The 14526-nt window shown below is 33.2% G+C and overlaps 1 protein-coding gene across 1 annotated transcript in view; it reads left to right on the plus strand.

The window, feature by feature from the left end:
• The window catches only part of LOC145335257 (uncharacterized), a 75270-nt gene that overhangs the window by 27078 nt on the left and 33666 nt on the right, over positions 1-14526 (plus strand). The window contains exons 2-5 of the mRNA XM_080180995.1: positions 9773-9815; positions 10627-10718; positions 12537-12594; positions 13513-13571. Coding sequence (XP_080037121.1) covers positions 9773-9815; positions 10627-10718; positions 12537-12594; positions 13513-13571 — 252 coding nt within the window. The remainder of the gene's footprint in view (positions 1-9772; positions 9816-10626; positions 10719-12536; positions 12595-13512; positions 13572-14526) is intronic.

Raw genomic sequence — 14526 nt, forward strand, 5'->3', positions numbered from 1 at the left:
TAGTTTTATACTTACTAATGATGACGTGAATCTGTCTGACATAGTAAAGGCATGTACATTTTTGGGAGTGGATACAAAACCGCGACAGTTACAAAACCGCAACAATAACAAAACCGCGACAATAACAAAACCGCGACAGTTACAAAACCGCGAAAATAACAAAACCGCGAAAATAACAAAACCGCGACAATAACAAAAATATAACTATGTAGGAATTTTTGTAGGAATACATGGCCGCAGCGCTCGGCCCCCTTGCCCATAACCTAACCTAACCTAAATGTTGTTTATTAAAAATTAAAATATTAAAAATTTGAAAAAAAATCTACCAACCACTCTTTGTAAAATCCACGAAATTCTAAACTGTAAATAAGTTAATGTACATTAAACATTCCAAAATATAGGTTAGGTTAGTTTATAGGCAAGGTGGCCGAGCGGTTTTGTAACTGTCGCGGTTTTGTATCCACTCCCATTTTTGGGCATCTTTAGTTTTGACGTGGTGGCCAAGCAGGTACCCAAAGTTTTATAAACACTTTCACTTATGTCATGGCAAAAAAACTTTTACAAGTCTTGATTTTGTTGTATACACCAACTGCAGCCAAATAATTTCAATCTACAAAAGGGGTAATTTTGTTTATCGTAATTAGGTTTGTGCATTCTCTTATCCAGGGATCTAAATTGCCAATGGATGATAAATTGATGACCATCCCCGGTAATGATAAACAAAATTATTCCTTCTTTAGATTAAAATCTGTGGTTAAAACGTTTAAACACTCAACGTAATGAATCAACTGATCAAAATTCACTGAAGTCCTCAAAGTTGTTAAGCCAACAAATAATAAAAACCCCTCTCTCTCTAATATGCAGTAGTTACTGTTTTAATTTTTTAAATGTTATGGTTGAGATCTGTTAAAATTGTTTATTTAGATCCCAGACTACTGAAAAAAAATCATTCTCAATTGCAACAAAATAAATAATAAAAATAACATAAGCTTCTATGGCTGTTGTCATCCTTGTTAAAAATGCAAAAGTAAACTAATTTCTATAAATATAATTAAAGGAGATAATAGTTATTTATCGCATCGTTCTATAAACAGATTTCTGCGGATATAAAAATGTACACTTATAAGATTAAAACCGTTTTTTAGGGCCGAGATGCCAAAGGCACGAGCAAAAAAACTGGATATATCAGAGTGCTATACATAATTTTTCAGTGTGGCTGAAAACTGGTTCTAATCCGCCGGATATTAATCGGTTTCGAAGCTCTTGGTGGAAATCTTTGTTCTTTCTATTAAATGCACTATAGTTAGTAAAAACGTATATTGAAATCTAATTATAATTAGTACATTTTCACCTTTATAATGCAAATATGAGTAAACGAGTAGAAATAGGAGATATATCCTTATAACAAAGTAACAGGATGTCTTTCTGTTTGTATGTGTGTTTGTACCGAAGGATCTCGGTAACCGCTGAACCGATCAGGTTCTCCTTTACAGGGTAGCTTTACAAAGGTCCTGGGAAGGTTTATTACTATTTTGGGGAAGGGTACCACCACCGCCCCTATAAAAATATAGCTCCCCCCCACAAAAAATGGGAGAGTGCACCCCTTCCCATGAAATACAATTACCCCCCCCAAATTTTTTTTTACTTTTTTCTTTTTTAATCTAAAATAAGAAATTAGGTTATCGAATTCACTACCCCCTCCTCAAGTTCCCCTAGAGGCCTCTAGGGGCGTAGCCGCTAGTATATACTTATATTATACAAGTCTTTACAGCAAATTTTTGAATTAAAGACCTAATATCCGGGTTTCTTCAAACATAGCATAACTTACCAAAACTTGCAGCTCCTATCAAACTAACTTTTTGTTTATAGCTGCATTTCATTTACTTCACATGAACCGATTAATTTTTAAAGCAAAATATCTTTTAAGGGCCAATTTTGTATATCAATAAAAAAATAGCACGTATTGGAATTTTTTTGAGGATTTTATAAAAATTAAAATTTTCCTTAAGTTCAATTTGTGTACACTTTTACCTTTAGAATAAAATAAATTTAAATGTCATAATTATCATTTCATAATTGGTTTTATTTGTTTATTCATAAGTTTATTATTTATTTATTGAATATTGTCTTAAAGAACTATAGATAAAATGTTAGGTAGTTCTTTACCTTCTAGAACTTTCATTCCAGTATGGCTTTGAAACCAATTAATATTCGCTGGATAAGAACCACTTCTCAGCCATACTTAAAGATCATATATAGCATCGCATTATCAGACAATGTTAAAATAAAAATTATAAGATTAGTACCAGTTTTGTAAGCTTGGGCCTTCGGAGCTAACAAAACTGATTTTAATCTTATAATTTTGCCAAATTAAATTCAATAATACTTTTATTGAATTTTGTTCATTATAATGGCAAATTCTAGAAATTCTACAATTCAAAGTAGTACCACCCCATGGAGGCAGAGGACATTGGGCTGTACCTAGTCCCCAAAGTTTTATAATAACGTTTTATCATTTATTGGCTTAGCTATGTTAAGGACTTTTATGGGATGTTCATTAAGTTGAGTGTCAATCACTGATCGTTGCAATCACTGATTGTATACTACAATATTGTTAATTTGCTGTATCATCATTGGGAATGTACATCAATTAGTCGACCATTGTCATATCCCTTAAGATCCCCTTATCCTAGGTCATGGAAAGGAAAAATTAGGAATTATGCTTGATATCTTTTTTATAATAATGAATAAATTCAAGGATGGGTAAAGGCAAAACTAATATTTTTTTTTGATTATGGAAAAATGGCTTAAAATAAAAAAAGATCAGTAGATTTGAATAGATGGATAGATAGATAGATAGATAGATAGATAGATAGATAGATAGATAGATAGAAAGATAGATAGATAGATAGATAGATAGATAGATAGATAGATAGATAGATAGATAGATAGATAGATAGATAGATAGATAGATAGATAGATAGATAGATAGATAGATAGATAGATAGATAGATAGATAGATAGATAGATAGATAGATAGATAGATAGATAGATAGATAGATAGATAGATAGATAGATAGATAGATAGATAGATAGATAGATAGATAGATAGAAAGATAGATAGATAGATAGATAGATAGATAGATAGATAGATAGATAGATAGATAGATAGATAGATAGATAGATAGATAGATAGATAGATAGATAGATAGATAGATAGATAGATAGATAGATAAATAGATAGATAGATAGATAGATAGATAGATAGATAGATAGATAGATAGATAGATAGATAGATAGATAGATAGATAGATAGATAGATAGATAGATAGATAGATAGAAATATATATACATAGATATATAGATAGATAGAAAATTGGAAAGAAATCTTTATTTATTTATAATTATGAATATTTACCCATGCCTAAATGTTTATAGTTTAAACAACAAAGAATTTTTAACATTTTCCACATCAAGTTTTATGGCCTGTTCATCCTCAAGACCCACCCCCATCCCCATTCGACAAGAAATTTTTATTTTGTATATTACTTGTTGCTTTCTGACATTTTAACTAAACACCCTATATTATGTTACGTCTAGCATCTACGCCTCTAGAGGCCTCTGGGGGCACCTGAGGTGATGGGGGCTTGAACCTCCCTCGTATTTTTTATTTCATTTTCAAAAATAAAAATAAAGATAAAATAAGGGGGTGGGGGTGAATACTTTTTTTTTTGGTGGGGGGTTGGTGGTGATTTGTACCGTCCCCCAAATATAGCTATAAAACTTTTTAGGACCTATGAGAAGCTACACTGCAAAGGAGAACTATATCGGTTCACAGGTTAGCAAGATCGTTTGCTACAGACAAAAAAAACTTACTACTTTATAAAATAGGATAGGAAATCACTGAAGGTTTTCCTCTAATTCCTTAGTTGAACACTAACCCCCTTTATCTATTTAAATAAGAATGAATAAGGGAGGAACGGGGGTGCAAAATCACCTCAAAAGGAAACTAGCGAATATTGTTTATTTAAGTGAGTTTACTCAAAGGTCCTCTTAAACGCTTTAAAGGAGGGAGTGGGCATATATGAGCAAGTAATGAAAATGATGAAATATCGGGAATCTAAAGGGATATGAAAATGGCCGATAAATCAATGTGCTTCCCCAATGACGATAAACAAAATTACTCCTTATATAGATCAAAATTACTGGTTGAATTGAAGCGTTTGAACACTCAACATAATGATCGAACCAATCAAAATTCACTAAAGTCCCCAAAGATGTTAAGCCAACGAATAAGAAATCGTTATCATAAAACTTTGTGGACTTGTGTAAAAATCAGCCCATTATCATCTCTCTCTCTGATATATTGCTGTAATATTGCCACGCTCGTATTATCACCTCTCTCTCTAAGATATATTGCTGTAATATTGCCACGCTCGTATTATCACCTCTCTCTCTAAGATATATTGCTGTAATATTGCCACGCTCGTATTATCACGACATTTTCGCTATATGTATAATGTATCAGGAAGGAAGGGGACAATGGGCTGTTTATCACACTAGTCCCCAAAGTTGTAAAATAATGATTTCTTATTCGTTTGCTTAGAAACTTTTTAAAAATTTTCATTGGTTAGTTTTTGAGTGTCCAAGCGTTTCAACCACTAATTGTAATCTACAGAATGGGCTATCTTGTATCATCTTTGGGGATTTTCATCAGTTTATTGGCCATTGTCTTATCCCTTTAGATCCCTGATAATGTATAGTAAACAGATAGAAAAGAATAGCCCCAGTCAATTGTTTATCTACTGTACAGACATACAGACCCCAGGGAAGCAGCTTGTAGTGCCTAATTAAAAATGACGTCATACAATAGAAAGGCCAATATACATAATAATTGACCATTGGTAAAATGTGTACTGCCCTATCATTGGTCATTTGTATGTGTGATGTCATTTTTATTAAGCACTATAAACTGCTTCGACCACAGATAATGGTGATCTCTCGTGATTGACAGACAGATAAAACCAATAGGATGTCTGTCAGTCTGTTATTACTTAATTTGTGACTAATTATATGCAAACAAAACCTAAAGTGATTTTAATTAAATTCTATCTAAGGTGAAAATAAAAATTTGTAGCAGGGATCTTAAGGGATAAGACAATGGGCGATAAATTGATACACAGTCCTAGTGATGATCTACTTTGTAAAGTTTGGACAGTAAAATTTTTAATACAAGTACCCAAAGTATTTAAGCCAACGAATAAGATAATGTATAATGTTATAGATCTGTATAATTTACATTCCAATGTCCCCTCCCTCCCAGGATTTGCAGTGATTTGCATCTCAGATATTTTTTGTAGCCCATTTCTGAGAATTTTAGGGATCGAAAGATGTATGATGAATTAGTATATGCCTCAAACTTTGATAAACCCAATTGCTGGCATCAAAATTAAAAATATATTTCGGATGCTTCATGTAGATTAGGTTAGGTAAAGTAAGGGTATATAGAAGAGCCACGCGGGGAAAGTAATGGTAGTGCGAATGGGGCGCTTGTCCAATATTATGGCATGGAGATCGCTCTTCTATGAGTACTACTTAAAATCCTACTTTTACTGCAATACACATAGACATTCTCATCGTCGGCTCGTCAGTGTAGAATGCTTTTCCTTTTATTCCCACAAGTATAATACGAATTTGGTTGAACCCGTGGTAGCTCAACAGATACCCACGCGAAGTATTATATTGCTTTAATCTAAGAATAAATGGCTGGTTAAGATGTTCGATCTATATCATATAAGTATATTAAGCACTTAAGAAGGAAGATGGTTTTATAAAGTGTATTTACATTACAAGTGCATCAGTTAAGTATGAAAATATTTACAGGATAGGATATAATAAACATAAGTAGTGTAGGACAGAAAATGCCCTAAGTCCAGAGCATTTAATTGTGCATAGTGTTAGATCTCTAGCATAAGACCTAGGCACAATTAATTCTAAGTACTAAGGGACCTAAATTTAAACTACAATGCATGCTAAAACAACTAAGTCATTACCTTTAAGCCAGGAGAACTTGATAGTTCGAGAGTCAATGAATAACTAAGATATTTTAAGAGGTGCAAGCTATAACAACAACTATTTACCAGGATCTAAGCCCTTGTCTGTTTAATAAAGTGTTTGTGTGTTAAACTTGTGACGTAAATGAAGCTATGGCTGTAGGCATACTTAGTAGTACATAATGGTTACATGGTTACTTTAACAGTAGATATGATGTTTTTTATAAGCATATAACAATATTCAATCACATATAGATTACCATGATTAGGCTAATATTACCCATATAAGGTATTATATTGGTAAGAATAGACTAATAAATACATAAAAACATATAAAAAGTGCCTAAGGGCTAGCCAGAGTAATTGTATCTTGTGCCTGAGTTACGCGCGATAATTACCATGGCTCGTCAATCATTATTTAGATCAGAGTTTTATATGGTGTAAAATTTATAGAGAATATAAGTAAGTGGACTAGATGCGAAGCATTTCTGTAAGAGTCTTGTTCGTACGTTCAAAGAATTTTGAAATTTGGAGGTCGCATCTCCAGTAACCTGTTTCATAAAATAAATGAATCTATACAAAGTTATCAAATCGGCCATGTGACGTCATAAAAATTAGGGATGTAAGGAGAAGTGGGAAAGAAAACCCCTAAAAAAAGAGAAGGATTATCCCTCATTTTTATGACGTCACATGGCTGATTTTTTGAGACACTTTGTAAAGCTTCAAGTAAACCTAAGGGGGGGGGGGGATATCAGTAGTCAAGAAATAGTTTTATGTTTAAGCACCAAATTACTACTTGTGGAGATAAAAAGTATTGGTTTAAAAATTTGAACATAGTTAACTTTGTATAGGCCAATAGTAAATCAACCTAGACCTTTAAAGTTTTTAAGCCAACGAATGAGAAAATGTGTTTTAGATATTAAGGATAAAACAAAGGTTTAATGTCTCCTTTCTTCCTGTATTTCTAACACTTAAAAACCATTTTTGGTTTTTAGAATAATCATCTTTGTAGATTTTCAAATAATACTTCATAGATTTTTTTCATTTCAAAAGTTCAAAAAGTGATATCGGCTAAAAGCAGTAACCAATATATTTAAACAAAATTTCTTGGGTACTCATATTAAAAACTGAATTATTAATTCAAACTAGCAACTTGGTAACTTTTTAAATAATAATTCTTCTCTACAGAAGGGGTTAATTAGTTTATTATCATTGGGTATTGAAATAATTTTTTCATACGTCAGTATGTCTCTTTAGATCCCAGAACTCTACACTCCATTTTAATACTTTTAAATTTTACATTCTAATGATTTAGAGGGGGGGTTGTAGAAATATATTTATGCTTTGCACACCCCCCTTGCTAATTCCTGTGCACGCACCTGCTTCTAAAGCTGTTGTTTGTTTAGGCTTATCTTTTCTTTTGTTAAATGCGGTGAAATGGTCATTATTAAGTCAACGATAAAACAAGAACGTGCGTGCAAATACCTAGTGGCGTGCTTAGGGTTTGGTCAGGGAGGTGTGACACCAACCTTGAAAGAGGGGTGTGAGCTTTTAAGGGGTGTAACACATCCAACAAGAGGTTGTTATTTCATTGTTCGGCCTTACATATTTGACATACTCAAAAGTCTAAGGGAAGTGTATCATGAAGGGGGTGTAGACAATTGTCCAGGGGGTGGAGAATGTGTTTTCCACCCCATAAATTAAGACAGGGGGGTTTAAACAGCTCCCTTCACCTCCGCATGCACACCTTTCCTCAGCAAATAAGCAAAATTTAAAATGATAAATTTCTAGATTCTTTGACTTAAGCAAAGCGAAAAAATGTGACCTAAAGAAACTTTTACACATATCCAATTTTCTAAATTTATAGATTTTATTATATTAAAGTATCAAGCATCTGTGTGTTTGTTTTACTGTACTGAAAGATAACCACTGAACCTAAATGTTTATCCTTTACAATGTATCTTCTCATTGGTCCAAGGAAGGTTTATAACTATTTTTGGGTATGGTATCAACACTAGAAAAAAATACCAGCCCAACCCCCAAAAAAGTAATTTTTCTTTTAAACTAAATTGAAAATGGGCAAGGGTCGATTCTCTTCTCTCTCCCGCATATTTAAGGACTCGAGAAGCCTCTAGGGGCGTAGCCGCTGCACTGGTGAAAAAATTTCTGGACTGCATTAAGGGAACCTTGTTAAATGCATATTTTAAGATCACATGTCTTTAAGGCTTCTAAATAAACAATGCAGTCTCGGAAAGTTAAAATAACAAAACAGCTAAATTATTTTACTGGTTCTCTAGCAATACTGAAAAATTATGTATAGCATCGTAATATATCCAGTTTTCTACGAATATAAAAATGAACAATCATAAGATTATAACCAGTTTTTTTAGCCTGTGCTTTTATCATATATTTGTACATTTTTATATCCGTGGAAAGCTGTTTATAATACGATGTGTTAATAGCTATACTTTATAATGTACATATACTCTATGACTCTGTTAATGGCTTTGCTCCCAAATTCTAGAGGGGTTATCTATTTGATACTTTCATTTGCAATGGGTTGTTATTTTTTTTTTTTTTGGGGGGGGGGAGGGTGTTAACACCCTAAGCATGAAATAAACCATGGTATGAAGTACATATGTTCCCTAAAAAGCAAATTAAGTTCTAAGCAATTTGTAATAATATAGATAGATGTAATTATATAACCCAGACAACTACCTGGTCCCTGTCTTGGGACCTTTCACGTCTGCTAGCAAATTGTTTTCTGCTCTTTTGTATCGACTTGGCAGTGTTAATATTTACACTATTGGCTTATATTCAAAGACTTAATTGAAAGTCGGGACATGGTCCACAGTATATACAGTTATTTAACCCGTCCACCCTCTATTGTTATACTCTAACTATAGACCAACAAATGTAGTATCTCAAAAGTTTAACCTTGTGCACATAGATTACAGTACACACAAATTCTAGATGAGAGATTGGGCCCTTTATTACACTAGTCCCCAAAGTTTTTTAATAATGTTTTCTTAATAACTTTGTTTACTTTTAATGAATTTTGATGGCATGGTTCTTAGCTTGAGAGTCCAAACATTTCAACCATTAATTGTTATATACAGAAAGGGTAATTTTGTTTATCATCATTGGGAATGTATATCAATCTATCGGCCATTGTCTTATCCCCTCAAGATCCATGCACAAATTCAGCAAAGCAAAGCGTAAGTTTTATTTTCTTTGACTATTTGCTGTTTCGGTATATTACTCTAAAGTTGCTGCTTTTTCTGAACACTTCTTATTCTTTATAAAGGTTAAACGTCATATCACATGTATGTGAAAAAATGCGTTTTGAACTTTTTTTAAAAGAGTAGAGTAAAAAATATTTATTTTTATGAGAGCTAGGTACAAAACCACCAGGGATCTAAAGGGATAAGACAATAGCCAATAAATTGATGTATAACTCCAATGATGATACTCCAAATCACCGTTTCTGTAGCCAAAAATTAGATGTTGACACGTTTGAACAATTAAATTAATAAACCAACCAATCAAAATGCACTAAAGTCCCCAAAGTTGTTACGCAAACGAAACAGAAAACGTTATTATAAAACTTTGGAGACTAGTGTAATAAACAGTCAATTGTCGCCTCTCCCTCGGCGAAGTTACTTATGATAAAAGATGTTTTTATTTATATTTGAATCTAAATTTTATTAAATTTTCAGAGAAAAAATGACAAAAGACAGTACAATTCTAGATGAATCAAAAGTAAGTAAAACATTTTATTAAAAAACGGGTCGACTAACCCCCCCCCCCCCCCAGAAAAAAAATCCCCCCCCCACCAAAATTTAAAAAAAAAATTTTCTTTTTAAATCTAAAATGCGAAAAATCAGGTTGATCAAACCTCTTGGGGCAAAGATGAAACCCATATGTATGTACAGAATATTTACTGTAAAAAATCGGACACAGAATTTGCATGAGTTTTAAAAGATGAAAACATCGCCCATCTTGCGAGATACGATAAATATAAAAAGTCGCCAAACCTATCCAATTTATTTCAACGTTAAATTCACGAAACCTCAACTTCAGAGTTCGTAGTAATTATCTAAATAATAAAAAACGTAAACTTCACTCATTTCTTACGCAAAATGGCATAACAAAAAATTCAAAAAAATCGCAAAACCTTTGAAAAATTCACGAAACCTTAATATTATAGCAAGTAATTATTTAAATAACAAGAACAACAAATAATACAGGCAGAAAAACGAACATCTTTTTATGCTTTTTTGAGTAAAGGCACAAAGTTACCTTTTCAGTAATTAAAAACTTTTAATGCTTTCTCATTAATTCTAAAATAAAAGTAAGAGTAATTTTTTTCTGTCTGTATCAAATTTTACCATTAGTCAATTACAGTGTATACTGGCCTCTCATTGGTTATTCTATCGAATGAGGTCATAATCTGTGGAAGGACTTTGATCATCTTCAAGAAATATGGGATTTTTATGATTGTAGACCAAAAGTTAAAAAAGGTAAAAAAAGGCATAGGTTTTCATGATAACTAATATTGTTTTATTTTTAGAAATCTCCGGCGAAGCAGCTAACCCACTGCTGCTCTGTGTGCGGGGGTCCAGCCAACTCCCACCGACATTATGGCATTATCAGCTGCTTCAGGTTTCACCATACAAGAAGCATCTCATAAGTGCCTAATAAAAATTGACCTCATACAATACAAATTACCAATGATAGGCCAGTATCCTTATACTAAAGTAACAGAATGTCTTGTGTTTGTTTGTACCGAAGGATCTCGCTAACCGCTGAACCGATCGGGTTCTCCTTAACAGGGTAGCTTCTCATAGGTCCCGGGAAGGTTTATAACTATTTTCTTGGGGGGTGGGACACCCCCAACCCCCCCAAAAAATGAAAAATAACCCCCCCCCCACAAAAAAATTCCCCCCCCCAATTTTTTTTTCTTTTTCTTTTAAAATATTAAATAAGTAATTGGGTGATCAAATTCGACTCTCCCCTCCTAAAGTGCCCCTAGAGGCCTCTAGGGGCGTAGTATATTATAATTGACCAATGGTAAAATGTATACTGGCTTAAAATTGGTAATTAATATTGTATGCCGCCATTATTTATTAGGCACTATAAGCTGCTTCAAAATACAATACAAACTATAGAGATGCTTTGCTATTTAATATGATTAATTCAGAGAGAGAGAGAGGGGCAAGGGGCTCTTTATTACACTAGTTCCCAAAGTGTAATTATTCGTTGGCTTAACGTTTTATTATTTGTTGGCTTAACGTCTTATTATTCGTTGGCTTAACGTCTTATTTTTCGTTGGCTTAACAACTTTTATTGGTTGGTTAATTAAGCTGGGAGCTAGAACGTTTCAACAAGTTTTGGAAATTTGAAAAGATATTTAGGGCATCGTATTATAGACAGCTTTCCGCGGATATCAATTTGATTTTGATGATATGATTGTTATTTTATTACTCGTGGAAAATTTTCTGTAATGCGATGTGATACATTAGCTTTCAATATGGCTCAGATCCGTTTCTAACCCAGCTGGTACTAATCGGTTTCGAAGCCAACTGCATTTTGACTAATAATAGCCTTTCATTAGTCCCTATTCATTAAAAAATTTGGATCTACTGCAGTTCACGGTAAAATATTGCTGGTAACGAATATTGCTAAAAATTTATGAATTTTAAAGGCTGCTAGCTGCCAAACGGCTGAACGTACAGATCATACCCGCACACTATTTTAAGCGGCATAAGGAGGCCTACAAATAATCTGGAATAGCCAAGATCCAATGATGCACAGGGAAGGCTTCACTGAAGAAAAACCGTGTAAAATAGGTCTTTTTCGCCCATTTCTCTGCACTGCAAGATAATTATGCATTATTGATTAATGGCTATTCCAGATTATTTGTAGGCCTTTTTAAGTCGCTTAAAACTATGTGCGGGCATGATCTGTACGTTCAGCCGTTTGGCAGCTAGCAGCCTTTAAAATTCATAATTTGTTAGCAATATTCGTTACCAGCAATATTTTACCGTGAACTGCAGTAGATCCAAAAATTTTGGTTTAAATAAAAATATATTATTACTTTATCTTCAGATAATTAACCTATCAATCTAAAATAGCCTTAAACCTACCCCAAAATATATTTAGGAAATCTGGTCTGACATCTAGTCCATCGAATAAAACTTATAGAGAATCAACGCTTGTACAAAAATATCCAGTTAGTTTGTATTGTATAACCCCTAATAAAATTATTGGATCGTGGAAAGAAAACGAAGTAGCGTGTTTTGTCGTATTTTTACAGTAGCCTTTCTCCTATTTCTAGCCACTGTTAAGGGCTCTAATCCTGCTTGGCAATCATTAACATTTACCTAACCTAACCTAGGCTAAAATAACCTATCAAAGTTACTATGAAAATACGCCGAAACCCACTACTTTGTTTTCTTTCCATAATCAAAATTATTTTAGTTGTCGCGCATTTTTCCGCCGCGGTATTGGCAAAGAATACAAATGTATAGATGGAACTCAGGAATAATTATTTACCATAAAAAATTTGATTAATTACACTCTCATAACAGGAGATACGGAAAGTGTCATGCGTGACGTCATAAAAATATGTCTAAATAGGAAGGATGAGAGGAGAAGTGAGTAAGGAAACCCCTAAAAAAGAGATGGATTTAGACGTATGTTTATGACGTCAGACGAGACACTTTCCATATCTCCTTTATAACCTTTTAAATTGAATGCCAAAAAGTGACAATAGTAAAGCTACTCTGTAATTCACTTTAACCGTCCGTCAGTCCGTAACGCTACATGTGAAATGTGAATTTCCCGGCGGTTATCTAAGATTGTTGATATCATTTCCAAAGAGCATCAAGAATACAACTTACTTCGTCTGTCAGTCCATCGATCATGAAGCAATGACGTCCAAGCTTTTTCATTTGGAGGGGGGGGGAATTATCTTTATATCATTTAGGCAAAGACGTCCAAGCTTAAAAAAAAATTTTTTTGGGGGTAAAAGTTTAAACATTGGACGTCCTTGCATAAAAGTCAGATAAATAATTTTTTTTATAAAGGTTTTGTAATTTTATATCATCCTTCTATCTTTGCCTTATTCTCTTTTTTCTTACGGGTTTTCATGCATTTTTTGTTCTATACTATTTATGGATGATTTAAGACAATGACCGATAAATTGATTTACATTCCTAATGATAATACATAAAATTACCCCCTTTGTAGATTACAATTAGTGGTTGAAACATTTGGACACCCAACCTAATTAACCAACCAATAGAAATTCTATTAAAGCTCAAAAAGTTGTTAAACCAATGAATATGAAACTGAACTTTGGGGACTATCGTATTAAACCGACCAATATCCTTCCCTCCCTGGTTATAAAAAATGTGCATTAAAGTGATTTTTAAAGTAAATAATAATTTGAACACAGGCCTGTAGTATTGATTCTGTTACCAGAAGAAGTTGTCAAAAGTGTAGATTTGACAAGTAAGTCCAATCATAGATAGATATAGATAGATAGATAGGCAGATAGATAGATAGACAGATAGATAGACATAGAGACAAGATAGACTGATAGACAGACAGAACAGAGGCCTGTAGTATTGATTCTGTTACCAGAAGAAGTTGTCAAAAATGTAGATTTGACAAGTAAGTTCAAAAATAAATAGATAGATAGACAGACAAACAGTCGAACAGAAAGACAGACAGATACATATATATATAAACAGACAGGCCGTTAGTATTGATTCTGTTACCAAAAGAAGTTGTCAAAAATGTAGATTTGACAAGTAAGTACAAACATAGATAGATAGATAGATAGATAGATAGATAGATAGATAGATAGATAGACAGACATACATATATATAAACAGACAGGCCGTTAGTATTAGTTCTGTTACCAGAAGAAGTTGTCAGTAATGTAGATTTGACAAGTAAGTACAAACATAGATAGACATACAGACAGTCGGACACAAAGACAGATAGACAGACATATATATAAACAGACAGGCCGTTAGTATTACTTCTGTTACCAGAAGAAGTTGTCAGTAATGTAGATTTGACAAGTAAGTTCAAACATAGATAGACATACAGACAGTCGGACAGAAAGACAGATAGACAGAAAGAGATATGTATATATAAACAGACAGGCTGTTAGTATTGATTCTGTTACCAGAAGAAGTTGTCAAAATGTAGATTTGACAAGTAAGTAAAAACATAGATAGATAGGCAGATAGACAGACAGACATACATACAGATAAATAGACAGACGTACAGACAGAGAGAGTCAGCCCAGACAGACGAGCATACAGATATACATACATTATAACAGCCATTAAGACTTACATGAAGACAAATGGATAGACAGATTTTCAAAAAGACAAACAAGCAGATAGACAGACAAACATACAGACCTTAAAGCAGACAGAACTACAGACAGCTA

The sequence above is a fragment of the Acartia tonsa genome, chromosome 13 (genome assembly GCF_053477335.1).
Source record: "Acartia tonsa isolate MP-2025a chromosome 13, ASM5347733v1, whole genome shotgun sequence".
Classification (NCBI taxonomy): domain Eukaryota; kingdom Metazoa; phylum Arthropoda; class Copepoda; order Calanoida; family Acartiidae; genus Acartia; species Acartia tonsa.